Consider the following 19,954-nt stretch of genomic DNA (forward strand, 5'->3'; position numbering starts at 1 on the left):
TTTCTTACTGAATGAGTCTGCCACTTATGCCCCGACAGGAGAGATCTCTCATTTTGTGTCTGCGTAGACTATTTAAGAACCAGTTTTGTCCACTTACCCTCTCTTGTAAGACACAGACATTTAAATAAACGAATCATGAATTATTCACACCGCTGTGTTTACAAGCTGACTCCCAATTATCCGTGTGCAAATCAGCCCGGCTTTGGGTTATCTGTGCCAGTGGGGCAGCGCAGTGAATGCAGCTGTACTGCTTCAAAGCTCACTCAGCTCTGATGGCGTTGCAGCTGGTTTTGTAATTTAAAGCTAAGAAGTCCTGCCAGGCCTTTGCCAGCTCCCTGTTGGATCGCTTTAGGTCTCAGTAGAGCATATTCTTGGAATGAGCAATATTCTATTAAGTGCTCTGGTGGCTGTAGAGTGGCTTCAGACAGGGTCTGCCTCCAGCATCAAGTTATCTGTGTTTTTTATGAGGGACTGTGGTATTTTCAGTGTTATCTTCTATATTCTCTTGCAAGATCTGCCATCATCGTAAAATCAGTGGGCAACGGACAAAAGGAGTATATTGGAATGTTTCCCCAAAGACTCAAAATTTTCTACATTCCTCAAAACATCAATTCTGAGAATGCATTCATCCATCAGTCCTCAAGGAACAAGGCCAGGGCTCTTTGTCACTTCCAATGGTAAAGAATCCACAGCTAGATTATTGAGATTCCTCGGCCCTTTCATTTGGATGCTGGGAAAACATGGAGAAGGAAATAGTTATAAGTCAGCTCGAGTACAGTTCAGTAAGAATTCTGAAGGGGGGGAAGGATTGTATGGTATAATAGATTTCTTAAATTTCTCTATCGCTCTCTTCAATTATCCTCTTTTTTGTCCCTTAACGTTCTCAAAACACAAGCAGCATCAAATAGTTTAAGAAGTACTTACAGTCATCCCAAACCATGACTGTCAGCCCTGTTAATTGCTGGTTTCTGGAAAACAGATGTTACAGTCAAGAGCTGGCGTTGTTATGGAATACGACACAACAAACTACTGAACATCCACAAAGGAAGATGAACTCCCCGCCACCCAGTGCTTGTCATTTTAAGCTTTTACACTCCTCTACCAGGTATAATGTCATAGTTGCCTCTTCTCTGCAGTTCTGCTGCTATCATTCTTCTTTTCGCTCTCCTAGGTTAGGAGATAAGTCCCCTTATCTTTTCCTACTGAGAATGAGTCCTTCATTGCTTTTGTGCACCACCATAGCGCTTACAATGAACGAAAGGCACAGCACATTCTGTCAGCTTGCAGATTGTGGAAATGATCTTCACAGCTAGATGGCAACAAAAGAATTCCACTAGACTTCCTTCAGGAAAAAGTGAGAAATGTAATGTTGTGAGAGCATTAAAAGCAGCTGCCTGGCACTAATGTCAGTGGCATTTTCCTTCAATTTAAATATTTGCAATAGCCTTAATTAAACACTTAGTAACTGGCATCATGTTAAAATAGAAATACATTACGTAGTCTTACTGCTGTGCAGATTTTAATTCAGATTTATATCCTCCTTGGCTTTGTGCCTAGAATAAGTCTTGTGATTTAAGGGCTATTTTACACAGTATAGAAATTGTCATAGAGGGCAAATTATCTTCTAGGTGAGTAATAGAATTCTGACTTTTCTGCAGGCAGCTTGCTAAGATCCCACAATGCTGTGTCCTCCTTCCACTGTTTAAAGACTGAGAAGACTGCAAATGGGATGGTCTCTAGGGTTGCTGAATGCAGCCTGTGGCAGCTGTAGGCTATTGTGTCATCTCAACCTTCCAAACAATTTTCTTTCACCCTCTAAAATCAGTGTTGAAACTGGTGATCTTGTTACACACTGTTACTGTCATGTAAGAAGATGTGTTAGGCACTCGGGCCGAGCATGCCTGCTGAGAAAATGCTGATGTAAACAAATACTGCTTTTTTTTCCCCCCTCATTTTTATTCTTTAGGAAAATGAACACAGCAACTCATGGCACAGTGTACAATGATAACAGTGATACAGACCTCAGCATTCCTACCCAGACATTACCAAACAATTTTGGTTTCTTACAGCTTTTCATTCTAATAGGAAAAAAATATATCATTACAACTAAAAAATACAATTCCATTATAAAAAATTAACACACTTCAATTCTACCATGTCTGAATGGCCCAAATTTTGCTATTAAAATGGTAAAGATCAAATAAAGATGAAGATTCAACCTTGTAGTAAATAGTCGCACTGGGAGATTTCCAGCAGGCCTGGGTTTGTTCCAAGTGTACTTTATTTGACTTCGGAGCGCAGTATACAAGCTGTGGCTCCACTTCTTGCTGCCTCATAGGCAGCCATTTTCTGGGCTGTTTCTCTGGCCATGAAGCCGTATTGAAGAGTCTTGAACCGCCTTTCCCGACTCTCTTCTAGTTCTTTCCAACGGTTCCACTCCAAAGAGTCCTGTAGAGATGACACACAGAGGATCAGACTGCTGAGAATATAATGGTTTTGTTTAGAGGATATACTGAACTTTTATTTGACAATTTGTCTGGCTGGTTACACAGCTAACATGACTGGGAAACATCATCAGTTTGGGCATGATGGATGGAAAGGAACTCAATTGAGTTGCTCAGTTTATGATGAAGTACACAGCTGCAACACTACACAGAATGTGAGGTCGATAGAAAACTATTGGGATGGCTTGCTCCCATGCCACTACCTCGTGTTCTTTCTTTGCAATCGAGTTATCCTTGAAGCCACAAATGAACAAACTCTATCACACACTGCTGTTAGCTGATTTACAAGCTAGTTCACAAGGGAGCATTCCCAAAAAAAGCTCAGAAGCAACAGAAAGCAGCTCCTTCTTCATCTGATTTTTCACTGAAAATGTGTTTTTTTCTTTTTTAATTTATTTAACGGTAGTTTTCAATATATATATTTTTTTTCCTACAGAATTATAGGGGTTGGAAGGGACCTCTAGAGATCATCAGGTCCAACCCCCCTGCAAAGCAGGCCCCCTATGGCAGGCTGCACAGGTAGGGTCTAGGGGGGTCTTGAATATCTCCAGAGAAGGAGAATCCTCCCTGGGCAGGCTGTTCCAGTGCTTCGTCACCATCACTGTGAAGAAGTTCCTTTGCATATTGGTGCTATTGCATATTGGTGCAGAACACGCTATGCTCCAGTTTATGGCCATTTCCCTTTGTCCTGTCCCCACAGACTGCTGAAAATATCTTAGTTTTCCCAACTGCAATATAAATTCTGTTTTCTTAAGAACTTTAATAGCAATTTATGAACAAATGTTACTTTCACTTAAACCAACACAAACCCATTGGGCTTCAAGGGCTATCCCTAAAGTAACTGAAGCCACAGTCTGGACTTGGGGCTGTTGTATACAGAGTTAGTCTCACTCTTTTTCTACATACTGAAGAACCTAAAAGGTAACAGTACAAACTGAATGGCAGATAACTATTGCACTGTAATTAAACACTTTTTCCTATAGCTTTACTAACACCACTTACAGCACTACACAGTTCAACTAGAATAAAGATGCTGCCGGGCATATCTGACCAGCACTGGGCTACCTCCCTGTAATAACATTTGGACAGGGTCATGCAGGGCTGAACAGCACTGACGGAAGATACACCAAAACATCGACGTAATTTAGAATAATCTTAAGATTCTCCTCTTCTTTTCTTTTCTTTTTTTCCTTTTTACAGATGTCTTAACAACTGAGCAGGCCATAAACAAAAATACTGTGACATCTTAGGAGGCTAATTGTGTGAAGCGTTGCTAAAAAAGTAATAAATAAAATACAAAGTCTAACTTCAAAACAAACAAACAAGCCTTGTTTTTGTTTTTTTTTTCCCCCACCTCTCTGCAACACAGGAGCACTCCTACAGACCCACATCAGTAGTAAAAAGTCCGAATTTATAATTAGCTTCTTTTATGAATGTCTCACATTTGTAATTATAAAGCTGCTTGCCTTTGAAGTCTGCATTTATTGCCTCTGCTTTATACTGGACCCCATTCAGCAAAGTGATTAAGCATATGTTCAAAGCCTCAGTTCAGAAAGCCATCCCAATTTAGGAAATGCTTTCTTCAAATAGGTCTTCAGTATTTTCTTTGCTGAAAGGAACAGACCTGGCGCTCTATGTTAAGCATGCACTTACGCATGCAGTGGCTTGAAATGGGGATACTGAGGTCTGCAAACATTGGTACTCTGGAAGACTGCACTATTTCAGTTTTTAAACTGTGTGCATTTGAAAAATACAATTTTCCTCTTCACTGAATTCAGCTTCATCTTTTCCACAGAACAAGTAAAGAGTTGTTATTTTAGTGGATTGGGAGATGTAGTTCTAATTTCTTACTGGGCCGGTACAGCTTTTAAAATGTGACTCCATCATGACTGCTCGCTGCAGTGGCAGGGGTGGCAGTAGCGGCAGTTCTCACCACTTGTCTTCAGATGCTTGCCAAGGAAACACAACCACTGCTACCAGCATTAAGCCTACAGCCTATTGGTGCTTTCATTTGACGCTGTTGGATCATGTGGAGGAAAGGTCAGGTTAAAATCAAGGGTAAAATCATAAGCTGAAACCTGCGTTGGGTGCGGGAAGGGGTGAGCACCCCAGTTTGATGTAGTGGGATGTGCCTATTAGGAGGGTGAGACAGAGTTAGGGATGGGGGTCAGATGCTGTTTCAGGGTGTGGTGACATGAGCAGGAAGGTAGGTATTGTGTGGATGGACCCCAGTCTGTGGCAGCCAAATGTAAAGCAAGGAGGTGAGGTCAAGGCCAAGGTTTGAGGGGATTGTGCCTATGCAGGAAGCGGGCACTTGCTACTGTCCCTCCAGTATGGCTTCTGCCACCCTTGCCAGTGCTGGCAGTACAGCAAAACTCTGAACAGAAGGTCTACTGCAGAGCTCTTTTCCTTATGTACTCCCTGACCTTTCTTGATGCAGTGCTGGCTTTCTGGGGGGTAATCTTTAAGAGTCCTTCTTGCTTTTTACGCTCCATTGCTTTCTCTAGAATTTTTCTCTGCAGATTTAAAATGCGTTCATCTTTCATTTGCCTTTCAGCAGACTGGGACTTTCTTTTCTTTTCTTCTTGCCTGCAAAAAGAAAAAGAAGCCATGAGAATGTAAAGTAACATCAACCTACGGAATAAATCCATCTGATTATATATTACTTGGATGATAATGAATTTGCTTTTGCTTCTGGGAACCAGGTTGGCTGAAAACAGGTTTAAATCACATAGCTCAGTGCATGTGGTACTCACAGCTTGCTTCGTTTATAGAACTGCATTACTAAACAGTATAAAGTCATTTCTTCCCATAGAATTCCATGATGACAATATCTGACAATATTTCAAGCCTGACATGACATTCTTTAGAAAAAAAAAAAACATGCAAAACTTGTGTTAACACTGCAGCTTTTTGCTTGTGGAGTTTTCTTAACATGATCTTTAGTATTCATCTCAGTTGCTGTATTCCTTGACAAATGCAAGATATTTGTTTCTGTGTAATCTGAATGTCCAAATTCAGAATCTATGGGGTGGTGATGTATTAAAATTAGAGGTTTTAGGAGAGGATAAATTGATAGTACAACATGCAGCATATGTGTAAGGCATAGGAGAGTGGTTATTGGATGGACTTCTTTTATTTATTTATATTTTTTCCCCCTTCTATTACAGCTACTTTTTTGTCTTTTGGAGTTTACATTTTTGTCTGGTTTTGCTTGCTTTCATTCAGCTGGTGCAATGTACTCACAATCTTTTTTTCATGGAATTTGCATCACCTTATACCGTGACTTACTTTACATCCACCTTTCTCGTTCCCTCAACACTGCCCTTGAACTTGGCTGGATACCATCATGCTGCTTTACTACGTCATGACCAGTTGTGATTCTCTGTCCAAATCCAGTGCTAAAGTAAGTGTCAGATCTACCAAGGAATATACATCATTATCTAATGTATCACCAGGTTAGATCTGATGTCTTCTCTCAGATGGCAAGGATAGTTTTCTGCAAGGTCCTTTTATATTCCAGTAGTGCAACATTACAACTGCTATTACTGGAAATCAGAACAGGACTTGGAATAACCAAGAGCAGAGTGCACTGAGGCCTTGTTAGCCGGTGTTGAACTCTTACTCTGTGAGTGCAAGGTCCAATTTCAGAGGCAGGTTATCCTTTGGAAACGTTTTACAACAGGATTTCTCCCTCATCTCTCAGGTCTTATTCCATGGTGTTTTCACCATAAGTCGTGCTCTTCTCATGACCTCCAGAGGTCCCTGCCAACCTTAACTCTTCTGTGATGATGTGATTCTCAAGGAGTTGGGAAAAGGAGAAGAGGGGGTTTTCCTTCTGATGCTAAAACCACCAGTTTGCCTTCAGAAGTGTCTGTGTCAAGATTCCAGTGATCCACACACTATTTTCATCTTGAGAGAGATATTTTTGTCTGTTTTGTTAACTTCGTCATTGCTAAGAGGAAATTCCTCCTAATGGCAGGTATGCATCAGAGCAGCCATCCTAGACTACATTTCCCCAAATCCTCAGAAATTGGATGCACAGGAGATTTGACCCATGCTACACTCCTAAATGCAACTGTGAACTCTTAAAAAAGGACACAGTTTAGCTTGGTTTCTCATTTCCAGTTGATTTCCTGAGATACTTCCTGAGCTTCTCAGTTTGCATCATGTTGTCTTCTTGGGATAACACTTCTGTCCCCTCCTTAATACAATCACACGCTGCAACAGTGAGCTTAATTTTTAACACAATTCTGTAAGCCTAAAAATTATGTGCTATCATATAATCTAATTGAGAACATGGGTTATTTCTATTTGCATTGCAATGAGGCATTGCATTCCAGGGGATCTAAGAGAATATAACAGTAAGGTTTTATGTAAATAGTCAGTGATTAAATATTGTCAGTGGGAATAAGCAACAAAACCTTTCATTACATGCAAATCCAGATTCTTGTAAATACCATTACAAGAGAAACAAGAGGTTTAACAACATGAAGCAGCAGTAGCTGCTTCTGAATTAACGTTATAAATAGTTGGCTATTATCAGACAAATATTCAGTCCTCTTCTACATGAAGTCATGTGCCAGCCATGTATGTGCTTCCAAAAAGCAGCTAGTCCCATACATTTTCAGATGCCACAACACATTCTAATGGAAACCCAGAGAGGGAAGAAAAAAGGGGATTTTTCAAGTTCTGTTTTTCTCTGATGGTGAGTGAAGAACCTGTAGGACTTGAGACATAAAATCCTCATACAACTTCACTCTCCCTATATCACCTATCTCCTATGGAAGCAAGTTAACCATCACACAGAATGGGATAATCCATGGCTAGAAGAACCCTCTCTAGATATAACATAAAATTACGTGATAATTTTTGGAAAGCATATACAGAATTCTTAGTTTACTTAGAATCATAGAATCACAGAATCCTTAGAGTTAGAAGGGACTTTTAAAGGCCATCTAGTCCAACTCCCCTGCAGTAAACAGGGATATGCACAGCTACATCAGGTTGCCCAGGGCCTGATCCAGCCTGGCCTTGAAAGTCTCCAGGGATGGGGCATCAGCTACATCTCTGGGCAACCTGTGCCAGTGCCTCACCACCCTCACTGTAAAAGACTTTTTTCTTTTATCTAACCTAAATCTACCCTCTTTTAAGCTTGAAACCATTTCCCCTTGTTCTATTACCACAGACACTGCTAAAGAGTCTGTCTCCTTCTTTCTTGTAGCTCCCCTTTAGATACTGAATGGCCACTAATAGGTCACCTCACCTGGAGAAGAGGCTCTCTTGTCCAGGCTGAACAGCCCTAGCTCTCTCAGTCTGTCCTCATAGGAGAGGTGTTCCATCCCCTGGAGCATTTTTGTAGCCCTCCTCTGGATGTGGTCCAACAGCTCCATGTCCCTCCTCTACTGAGGACTCCAAGTCTGGATGCAGTACTCCAGGTGAGACCTCACCAGTGCAGAGTAGAGGGGCAGGATCACCTCCCTTGATCTGCTGGCTACTCTTCTTTTGCTGCAGCCCAGGATCTGGTTGGTTTTCTGGGCTACGAGGGCACATTGCTGGCTCATGTCCAGCTTGCCATCCACCAGTACCCCTAGGTCTTTTTCGGCAGGGCTGTACTCAATCCTTTTATCTTCCAGCTTGTATTGGTAGTGGTGTACCAGGTGAGTGGTGAGAACATGCAGACCAAAGACCAGGCTAGTTCTAATCCAAAGTAACACTACACCACAGATTTGGAGCCTTAGCACAAACTGGTTTTATCTGTGGCTTGATTTGTATTGCATTCAATTCCTTGCAATATAGACATAGCCTCAGTGGAGTGAAAGAGAATAGTAACTGAAGTATATGGGCACAAACCTGTAGTACATTAGCATGTATTCCAATAGTCAGAAATCTTTTAAGAGTTCATGTTTGAAAGCTGAGAACTCAAATGTTTGTCCACTTCATATGCCAGAGCTAATTTTCAAACTGTGTGAAACTCTAGCAATTAAAGGGAAGTCCTGCATATACGCTGAATTGATTTGTAAATGTTCTGAAAGCACTCATAAAGCTACTGCTGTGATGGAGGTAACAGCTTTCAATCTATTAAAGGCTGATGTTTCTGTGATTTTTCATGTACTGTTTCCTATTTTGTTTAATGTAGTTCATTATATGCTTGCCCAGTGTGCTTCTTTTGTCTTGATGTATGTCTGCAAATGATACTGAAAGGAACTTGCTTGGTAGGGACCCAATTAAACTCCAGCTGACACTAATTAAAGCAGATTTGTTTAGCAAAGCTTAGCCTTCACACTTTGGCTGATTAGCAAGAGCCTTCAACGTAATACAGTTGCAGGTATAATATGTAATTTTGTGTTGATGCACAGTGGTATCTTATGAGTACCGTTAGTAAGATTTGCTATTCTATGCCTATAATTATGAATTAATTCTGTAAGCATAATTTGATCTTCATATCTCCTGTGCCATATATCAATACAATTCAAGCAATTAATCTCACTGACTTGATAAATATTTTCGGAGTCTAGACCTGTAAATAGCTTTAATGCACAAAACCTATAGTTTGTTTAGAGAAAAATGAAAGCTGCAGCAAAAAGTCTAGCACACGTAAATATGCCAGCATGCTGTGTATTAACAGAAATACCACCACAGATTTGCATTCTAGATGATTGAGCATTAAAGACACTCCTGAAGAACAACATTTCTAGTATACTTTGATGATGCCTCTTTATAATTAATGCTCCCGAGTTGTGACCTAGAGTGCTTGGGAGGTGTGAAAAGAAATGTTTTGTAAAACTGATACTGAAAATTTATACTTCCTTCATTTGGAGAACAAATGGGACTCCATTAAAATAAAGTATATTTCTGTACTCCTTATAATGTTTCTGAATAGAAACTTGCAAATTCAGTGTTTAAATTTATTTGTATTTTACCATCATTGGCATGGTCATCTGTTTTAAATAACATCTCAAATATGCCAGGACAAATCCATGTTAACGTCACATTCCAGCATAGCTTATTTCAGGATTAGAAAGGTTTTAGCTCTGAATTAAGACAAAGAGCCTATTTTAAAGAAACCCAGCTCTACACAGTATGTACACACTGCATATCAACCATAACAAATGATTTTTAGAATACTTAACAGAAAAATAGAATTTATGTAGTATACAAGTTCTTAATGCCTGGTTCGAATCTCTAGTGGTAAGCAGTGACTTGAATTGCTCCCACAGGATTTCACATAGCACTGAATGGTTAGAGATGGGAATTTGTCTCCAGCTCAAAGTCTATTGCGGGTCCTTTAGTCTTCTCTCCATAGATGACACAGGAGAGAAGGTCACTGATCTATGCAGTCAATCCACTGGAGCTGCAGTTATTGATTCACTAACCTCATTAAAAAAAGTTCTTAAGTACTAACACAGTAAAACCTTACTCTTTGGAGATTAACTATCAGCTACAAACCAAATCAGAGCTGGGACCAGTGAAAACTAGTTAAATGAATACATCAATACTGCCTTCTGTAATTGAGATTTAGAACTGGAAGATAAATCAATAACATGAATTGAACTCCTAAGAAGCCACCTTTGGTATCTAAGTGATAAACACAAATCTAAAACATGTCTAAAGATGCATATCTTTAGCCTGATAGAATATGTCTTCAGAATGTCAGCCTGAACATCTATTTGCAAAATAAATATGGCAAGACAAGAAGTCAACTATCAAAGTCACAAAAGAAAAAAGGTGAAAGAAAACTTGCAAAAAAAAAAAAAAGACAGTCAAGATGCAGTAAAAATGGCATAAGAGCAAGAGGTGATCCATATTTTACACACTTACACAGACTTTCCTCTTGCTCAGATTTATTTGTAAATAATTTAAACTTAGATTTTGCATTCCTTGTGGATGGGATCTGTCTTCTGTATATGTAACCATGTATGATGGTTATGGATCCTTTATGACAATGAATAATAAATATGATAATTAATAATAAATATGCATAATGAATACAAAATTTGATCAGAGAGCCTGTAAGCAAAGATTCTTCTCTTTGATCTACAGCTATAACATATTTAATTTATAATTTATTATTTTTAACAGAAAATCTCCTTCTTAAAGTATCTTCTAAAATAATGCCTGCCCTTTCACATAACAAATGAAGTTCAAAGAAGAAAACTATAGCCCTAATATATTAGTTTAGATGAAAATGAGAAACCACTTTAAGTAGCAAGTAAAAATGATTATAATAAAATCAAATTAGTTCTGAATAACTGAAAAAGAGCAGAAGAAAGAGCTTCTTACTCAATACACAGTTTTGGCTCTGAATCCCAGTGCAATACTCTCAATACAATGCAAATTATTTTCAGGAGTAAAAAGAAATCTTGGTGCCTGTGTAATCTTTGACAAAAGCTACATCACTTTATAAAAGGGCAGAATTTTGCTTTTGACTTGTTTTTCTTCTTATGGAACTAGCAAAGTATCAACAAAGTTTCAATGTGTTAAATGTCATATACTGTTTTATACTGACTTTAATGCAGCTGCTCGTCCAAGTTCTGCTCTGAAAATGGAAATCTGGTCCAGTTTATCTAGAAGAAGTTGTTCCTTAGCTTGTTTATCTTGAATTATCTGGTCTCTCTTCTCTTCCTCTGCTGCCTTCTGTGCTTCTCTAAGTAGAGCGAGGCGTTCACGTAGTTCCACTATTGACATTTCACAAATTAAACCATGGCCACCAGTCTAGGAAATAAGAAGTATAGATTTAAATAACACTGTAAATGGCAAGGAGAGAGAAAATGAGTACAATCAGAGTATTTTGATTGTGTTCCAAATCATGCTGAATATTTTTTGACTTCAAAGAAATCAGGGATGACTCTAACCTAACTGCTATTTGCAAGCTGGTTTTAAAGTGTAGAGATCATCTTCTGTATGTGTAAAAACACAAGGCTCTCAAAACGTTTCATGAAAAAATATTGAAATATAGAATAAACACAAACACAACGTATTTGCTGTCAAAAAAAATCTACTTGACTTATCTTGTAGTTTTAATAAGCCTTTTAAAGTTTTGAAATCTGTAAAACTGAATCTTTTCTATTTTGGTATAACCAAAACTGACCTTACACTCAAAAACATGCATTTTTTTTATTTATCTGCATCCAAATTACAGATATGAACTATGATGACATCTATCATTTTTATCTGAAAAGACTAGGAGTAAGCAACGCTTTATACCCAGGAAATTGAAAACTTAATGCCCACATTTAAAATATTCAAATCTGAATGTTTATTGAAGGCTTTTTAAAATCCACTTTGTAATTAAGGTCACAATGAGCTCAGTTATGAGATGTGATGAGACTTCTGCACCTTAGCCTCCATACAAAGATAGATAACTTCTAAATAGATCTGTGTACACTTGAAGTTTTCAGTCCTTATATATACTCTCCCTTTCCCTGTATCTACACATAAATACATCTGCATATAGGGAAAATCGGCATAAATAAACATGAATACTGAGCTTCTCTGGATCCAACTTTGCAAAATTTCATCCCTTTCACAGCAATTAATATTCTTTTGTTTAACAACATATTTTTGGTACACATCTTTCATGAGGATCTGGTATCATGGCATGTTATAATGGAAGACATGGGTGCAGGAAATCAAGACGCTTACCAGACTCTTTCTATACAGTTGTATAATATTCAGAGTGAAACACTGGTTAAGATTTTGATCACAAAGACTTTGACCTAATTAGTTCCACAGAAAATGAATGACAAAGTTTGGAAAGGCTGAATTTGAGGCAGGCAAAACAAACGAACAACCACTCCTCCGAATGTTATTTCTAAGACTGAACGTAAGTGGTAATGATAAATATATGTAAGTAAAACTCATTACAGCCATTTAAATGGAGAGAAATTATTCAGTTCAAGAGCTGATGTGTTTTCAAGAAATCCTTTCCAGCAGAAAAACAATCCCCTTGTATTGAATACTGAGTTGCTCGTTGACAGAATACAACTTGCCTTTCACAAAATAGAACATGAATGGGAAGGGAAAAAATCAACCACCAGGAAGAGAGAAGGATGTTCTGTTATAGACACATACTCAGATTGTGAGTTTGGCTGCAAGACTCCAAGCATAACAAAGAAACAGACTTAACTATCTGCTGCTACAGTATGCTTAAGAGAGCTTATTATTGAGTTAGTCTGGAGAGCATAATGATACAATCTCATCAGTGAAGGTGAATGAGTCTTGGGCAGGAATCTGTGGAGTCCTCCAACATTTCCCAGACCCTCTCCTGTGGTTTTGGTCCCCACAACTTCTCTTTCTAAAGCTTCAAAAGTTGAGTCAGTAGGCAGAAATCATCACCTCACTGTTTTTTACCTAAAGTTTGACTCTTCAATTTTGGCTCAGTGTTTTTGGCTTCCACACTCCTCATGGTTACCAAACATGACCTAGACGCTGGTCACAAGTAGCGTCACAAGAAGATTGACAGAATAATTCAACTAAACAATCTTCTTTTTGCATCTTCTTCCTAAATATGTATCACCGTAGCTAAATGAAAAAGTAAATTATTATTTCTCTCCTTCTGAGATTTCAGTTCTGAGTGAAATTACAAATGGCAAGTACTATAATACCTTGCCTGTAATTTAAGTTACTCAGTGACTGCTGAACTGTATTCATGGAAGGTGAAAGGAAACTGTTTTTCAACAGGGCATATATACCAGTGGTTGTATGTAAGCATGGTAGGCAGACACCAAAAAGATCTAGGAAAGAGAAGCATGGAATGATAGGGATGAATACTTTGAGCACGTGCATTTCAAAAATATTCAGTGAAGACAGTGAAATGATTCCTAGAATAAGAAAAGTTCTATACTTGTGCAGTAGGTAATGCTGCTATTAGAGAAACTGAAGTGCCATCAAGGGAAGAACTGGGTACTTCAACAGTTTTGAATAGTGAGAATTTTATGAATACACACTTAATTTCACTTAGCCTGTAAAAGTCTTTTATAGAAAGAAATAATAGGCAAGCCATCACCAAAAGAATCCTAAATTACTCTGAGAACCATTGTTAATAGTGGGTATAAGTGAACTGTGAAATAAGCTGAGACATCATTCAGGTTGACTCTCTTGCACTTGCAATATGACCTGTATGTCCATCGCACTTTCAGCAACCTTACACTTTAGTTACCATAGATATAGAATCATCATAGAATCATAGAATGGCCTGGGTTGAAAAGGACCACAATGATGATCAAGTTTCAAACCCCCCTGCTATGGTGCAGGGTTGCCAACCACCAGACCAGGCTGCCCAGAGCCACATCCAGCCTGGCCTTGAATGCCTCCAGGGATGGGGCATCCACAACCTCCTTGGGCAATATAGCATAAACTTGATTTCAGTTGAGTTTTTTACATATGCCTTGAAACCTATTGGGTTTTCCTACTTTATCTTTTGAGAAGTGCTAGATGGGAAATTTACTTTAAAGCCATGTTCTGTACTTAGTTACAAACAGAATTCCAGAATGAATGCTCTGTGTCAAGTTGGCAGCCATGTGCATGGCAATGAAATTAACTATGTTCAAAAGTAAGAAAGTACTGACGTTCCAGTCACCTTTATTTTCCTCAGTGAGAGCCTGCACCTTTTTATAGAAGTTGCTGTGATTAAAAAAGTAATGACATTTCCACATGCAACTACTTTGAACTGTTTTGTCTTTGCAAATGTCTTACGACTTTGCAGCCCACATCTTGTGACTGAATCCAAGTAAAAAACCAAAATGATCACATTTAAAACTGGTGAGGTCATTTTGTATTACTCTATGTTATCCTTCTTTTCAGTTTGGAGGAGGAAAATGGAGGAATATATTTTAGCTACTCTGCTTCTGGTTTAGAGGTAAGATAAGAGATTTCTGGATGCTGTGTAAACGTGGAAATTCTGCAAAAGTGACCACTGCCAAGCCCAGAGTCAGGTGTACCAGCTGCTGTGAGTCAATAGTAAGTTCAGGAAGTTTGGGATACATTTACATGGACTTAACCACATGTGCACTCACAAGTCATTTGCACAGTACCTACACAACAGATAAGCAGATTTTGGGTTTTCCAGACTATCTCTTTCATATACCTGAATGTTGAAAGTTTTGAAAGCATGGGAAAATAATTTTGTCAATTACCATGGCAATCACCACTGCAGTATGAACAACGACACATCATTTTGCTCTTTGTGATTGTGTCAGTCCTCACTGAAGACTGGCAAATCTGTGACTTTGTGAAGGTGGATGGCACATGTTGTAATCAGTTGGCAGTCTCTTTTTGAAAGATGTCTGGAAACCTAGATACTGGCAGAAAAATTCAAAGGACATTCAAAGGGCCTATGATTTCACTTACTATCAGAAGTGGTAAGTAAGTTCTCACCAACAGAATATTCTCCATGATAAAACTTTCATTTTATAAACTTTGTGAAAGTTTCAGACATAATCTTTGTCTCATGGGGTCACTTTGTGCTTAACACTACGCATCTCCATGCAGTACACAATTCCTCTGAGCGTGTAAAACACATACAATACACATTAATGTAAAAACAGTAGTTTTCCTTTGAGCTTACCTCAGTTAAGTCAACAAACTTGTGTTTAAGGATAGGTAAAGATTCAATGGCTCGTATTTGTTGAATTAATTCATATTTTTTCTTAAGTTTCTCTTCCTCTTCTTCTAAAGCTTGTCGAAGTAGTTCTCGATTTTCTTCGCAAACCTCCTGAACTGAAAGAAAAGAACTAATCTCTGTTAGCCTGCTACATATTTTAACAAGTAGTCCATCTGGAGGAAAACTCACATGCATTTGTGAATAATGATAATAATACATATCTGGAGGTACTTGAAGGAACAATCTGTCATTGGTGGGAGGAACAATTAAAGAAACAAATGGGTACTTCCCACCTCCACTATCTATCATTTTATTCAACATAGAAGCATACTGTATACACACATAAAGTACACAATTTGAATTATTTCTTCTTAATTTCTGTTCTAATTAATGTATATTGTTTCATTTTTAAGTAAAAGGATATTGTACAACATCAAATACCTGTAGTTTATCATGCTGGACATATCCTAGAAATCAGTGACCCACGGAGGTTGGTAGGCTTTGCTATGCCATTTCAGATTGGCTAACACTTTCTGCCACCCTCAGTACAAGTATAGTTAAGCAGTGAAAAGGATTCTGCTCACCAAATTTGCAGAATTTAAGGGAGCCCATTTGTACACTGTTAACATTTATTAACATGTGTTAACATTTGTTAACATGGTATTGCACTGGAATATGTACAGCCTTCTGCCTGGATTTCATTCACTGATGTATTAATGAGGAATTTTATTTAAGAACTGTGGAGGATGCGTAACACAATTTCTCTTCATTCTAATGACTGGTCTGTCTTGTGCTAATCCTTCTCCTTTGTGGTACTGTTCTTTTGGCAGATGTCTTTTCTTTCTTCAGCTACAATTATCTCCTCCAGACTGTCTTCTCTAAAGAAGACAATAATCTTGAGCTATGATTCTTTCAGAGAGGTTGCTAGGCAAATCCTCTCTTAATGGCATGAATCACGGGAATCTGAGCTTCCTAAATTGATTTGACAAAAAGTACAGCCATTCAAGTATGCTGCTTTTAGATGGAAGAGAAACCCGTTGCAGAATATTAGCATTGTGTTCTCCCCTTTTAAACAAAGTATAATACCCATAAGCAGTAAGTTAGAATTTCTGATCTACCTGCTACCAACTTAGTCCTAAAATTCATATTCTTACATTTATGGGAATTTATATCCTGGATATTTCCCACAACTTCCTGTGTCTTTCAGAAAAATTGTAATTGCCCCTCTAAACAAAGTAATCTGGGGACATTTGGCATCATATCTAATTTTTCTGGCAATATATAAATACCTATCTGCTGTTTGTATTTCTGAAGCTTTAGTTTTGCTTGCTTTGCATTCTTGTGTCCTTCCACGACCTTCTCCACCAGCTCTCTCATTTCTTTCTGTTCATGTAGACATCTCTCTGCATACTCATGCATCAGCTCTGCTTTCTAAATCCCAAAAAAACAAGTTAATAAAATTCCTGATAACCAATGATATGAGCGCTTCAAATAATTGAAACAGTGCAAAGAGAACTGCATTCATTGGACTATATCATCCCTGAAATGGAGATTAATTTCATGGCTACAATCATTTTTGAATGGCTGAAAGCAACCACACTATGTTCAGTTGTACATGTTAGGGTTCACTTCAAGTTGTTGCTTGATAGTCTGTCTAGATAAACATAATGCCAAAGTAGCTGAAAGGTATTTTTTTAAGGACAGAAAAGGACCCCATTAAGCATGTTTCCCTTTTATATTATGCCTCTATTGAAAATCTTTGTGAGTCTATCTGAAATTGCTGAGTCACTACTGACATCTGTGAGAGGTGACCAAGAGAAAAGTAGTGGTCAGCCTACATGGCATAGCAACAAATGAAGGTAATAGAAAAGAAAAACAGTGGACACAGCCTGTGATAGTCACTTTTGAAACTATTAATTCTATAGTGCTTGGTTATTTCTTGAGCATTTGCTTAGTTTGTAAGAAAAGCACCAGAAAAAAGTGAGTTTGGGGGAAAAAAAATTTAGCAATGTTTTGGGAAAATGTGATTTGATATCTTGGAAAATATGTGAAAAGGTACTTTTTGGCATAAGTATTCCACTTTCCATATCTGTAGATCTAAAGAGGGCTCCTATCTGAATTTTCCCCAGGAGATATACAGCCATGTTGGATAATATGAAATAAATTTAATTATATCTGTTTAAGGAAACAAATTTGTTTATATTCATGGCTCTCATTTTAACAAGATAATTAAATCAGTCACAAATTGGTGATTTCATTGCAAATGGTGCCTAGCATCCCAGTATCTGAGGAAAAAGAATATTAATAATGACATGACTATTGGGAAGGATGCTTTACTTTCTGTTTATATTCAATTGAATTCAAAAGTGCTATCAATCCAATCAAACACTTGCAAAAACTACTCGAATGTATAAACACTGCAGTGTCTGCAAGTTATAGCATTATTTATCCATTGTTTACAGACTCCAGTGAGTAAAGACACTGTACAAAACTTTTGTAACTACTTGTAATGGGCATCATCTATGGTAAATTTAGCAGTAATTGAATGCAGGCAAAATTTGAGCAAAGCTGTATTACCTCTTCTCTCATTAGATCAGCTTTCTTCTTATTTTCTTGAATTACATTCTGATGGGCTAGAACTGCCTCTTCATGACTCAGTTTCCCTCGAAGCCTTCTACACTCTATTTCAGCCAGCTGCTCTTCCAAATCTTTTTCACGCATCTGCTTTTGCCATTCCAAGAATTCAGATGGGTCTCCAGTCCCTTGTAGCAGATTTTCAATTCTGCAAGAGTGAAGAAAGAGTGTATCATACTGTGGCTCTCCAGCCCTACTTTGGTTTGTAAAACATTTCTAGAAGTTTTTTGTGACATAGAGTGCTCGATCCATTCAGAGAGAAAAGGTAGTCACTGTGAAGTCATCCAACAGATGTATTTTAATTCCAGTTCAAGAGGTCCTACTAGGTAGAAAGCCTGGGAAAATAGGGCAGTAAGAAAGCGTATGAAGGCATGGATGTGAAAGTTGCCAGCACAGTAAAGCTCAGAGAGGGCTAACTTTATTTACATGTACATTCTCATAAGGAACAAGGAGAATCAGGCCAAAGGTATGTACATTTTCTCAGAGGATTATTTTGCTTAGAGATAAAAAGAACAAATAAGTTTTCTCTTTGGCAGTTTTCCTGCCAACTTTACCGTAGAGAAATAAAACTTTTCTGCTTATTTCTGTTTCTGTTTTGTATTTCACCAATTAAATAATCCTATAATACTGTTGTAATGAGGCAAGGAAGTATTCAGCTATTAAGTAAAACCACATTCTTTTTTTTTATGGATGGTCAAGAGAGAAAAGGAAAGCAAAGGCCTACAGCAGGCCTCTCAAAGTCCAGCAGCAAAGGACTGAATGAGCCAACAGTTTGGGCACAGACACAAAAATGCAGTGAGTTGTGCCTTACTGTTGCTCCTCAATGCATATATATTTATTGTGTGTTAAATGCAGCTGCAGATTACATCTCATGAATAAAAAATAATGTTAAGGGGAATGTGGAGTGCAATAAAATTCTGCCAGATAAAGTGAACAGTATCATGTATAATTGTATGAAAAAACTTCAGTATACATACACAGCTGTTAACGATAGGTGATAGCACAACCTGAGTGATGTGTAAAATCTTACTGCTGGAATTCTGATCCATCTATCAACATTTCATACAAAAACCAAATTGAACTTTAGACAGTCATTCCAGGACTTGAAATAATAACAGAATTTGATAATAATAATAATAACAGAAATAATAACAGTCTTTATCTTGCTAAGACAGGTGGATTAGTAAAAATACTAAATCAAGATGACAATGATACAGATTTTATCTTAGTTAAAATTATTACTGAAAATGTTCTGTATTTCTAGTTGTAGAATACAGTCTGCAGCGGACATTCAGAAGCCCAATTAATATCAGCTGAACAGTACTGCACAGTCAGACTTCATTATGTCAGAGCTCTGTGTGCACAAAATGGACCTGCAAGATCTTATTCCCCACCCCTAGGATTTAGCTGCCTGTATTCAAACACAGCTGTGTTATGGTGCAGCTGTGCACCACTGGATCTGACTGCAGAGAGAAGAGCTGTGTGAAAAACTGCTGAGAAAATTGTATCTGTGGAGCTTCTTCCTGGATGCTGCATTTAAACTCAGGGTAGAAGGCTTTGTCCTTGGCTATGTTGCAGGTATGCCTGTGGCCAGCCTTGTACCTGCTAACTCCATTTTGTTGACTTGTCTGTCTCTGGGCTTGGCCTTGGCCTGATTCGTCCCTATAGTCTTGCCTAGCAATCGCTGGACTGCTGCCTGATCCTGCTTCCCCTCATTGGACCCACTCTGCTGCCTTGCCAGGGTACAATGGGACTGAGTGGCTTCTCAGTGAAGACACTATCCTTGCATGCCTTGCTGTCACCCACACTCCTGCTCATCCAGCTTGTAGACCAGCATGGTCTTAGTCCTCCCATATCACATATCACCTTACTGTGATAGTAAGGGACAGGTATTTCTATACATAGATAAACAAATTCAACTATCAACTTTACATGCACTCTTCCCTCCCCCCTCTTCACCTCCCCCCCCCCCCCCAAAAAAAAGAAGATATATGAAATGGTTAATATATATGCTTAATATATATGCTCCTTTTATAATGGACACAAAGGTAGATGTGCATTTGGCTCATTATTTATTCTGAAGAACTGGAACAAATGTAACAATTGATCTTTATTGGACTTTACAAAAGGACACTACCCAGAGTGCAAAATCAGAACACAGTCACACAGCACATCATCTATAGTAAAAGACTGACTTCAGTGTAAACTTTCA

General features: G+C 38.2%; 1 protein-coding gene across 5 annotated transcripts in view; it reads right to left on the reverse strand.

The window, feature by feature from the left end:
* Nucleotides 1-2,158: 2,158 nt before the first annotated feature.
* The window catches only part of CFAP99 (cilia and flagella associated protein 99), a 47,451-nt gene continuing 29,655 nt past the window's right edge, over nt 2,159-19,954 (reverse strand). For all 5 annotated transcript variants that reach the window (XM_040699330.2, XM_046940480.1, XM_004936222.5 and 2 more), the window contains 6 exons: nt 17,686-17,890; nt 16,398-16,539; nt 15,073-15,224; nt 11,014-11,219; nt 4,931-5,093; nt 2,159-2,448 (listed from right to left, as the gene is read on the reverse strand). In XM_040699330.2, the coding sequence (XP_040555264.2) occupies nt 2,281-2,448; nt 4,931-5,093; nt 11,014-11,219; nt 15,073-15,224; nt 16,398-16,539; nt 17,686-17,890 (1,036 nt within the window). In that variant the 3' untranslated portion in view covers nt 2,159-2,280. The remainder of the gene's footprint in view (nt 2,449-4,930; nt 5,094-11,013; nt 11,220-15,072; nt 15,225-16,397; nt 16,540-17,685; nt 17,891-19,954) is intronic.

This window comes from Gallus gallus, chromosome 4 (genome assembly GCF_016699485.2).
Source record: "Gallus gallus isolate bGalGal1 chromosome 4, bGalGal1.mat.broiler.GRCg7b, whole genome shotgun sequence".
Lineage (NCBI taxonomy): Eukaryota > Metazoa > Chordata > Aves > Galliformes > Phasianidae > Gallus > Gallus gallus.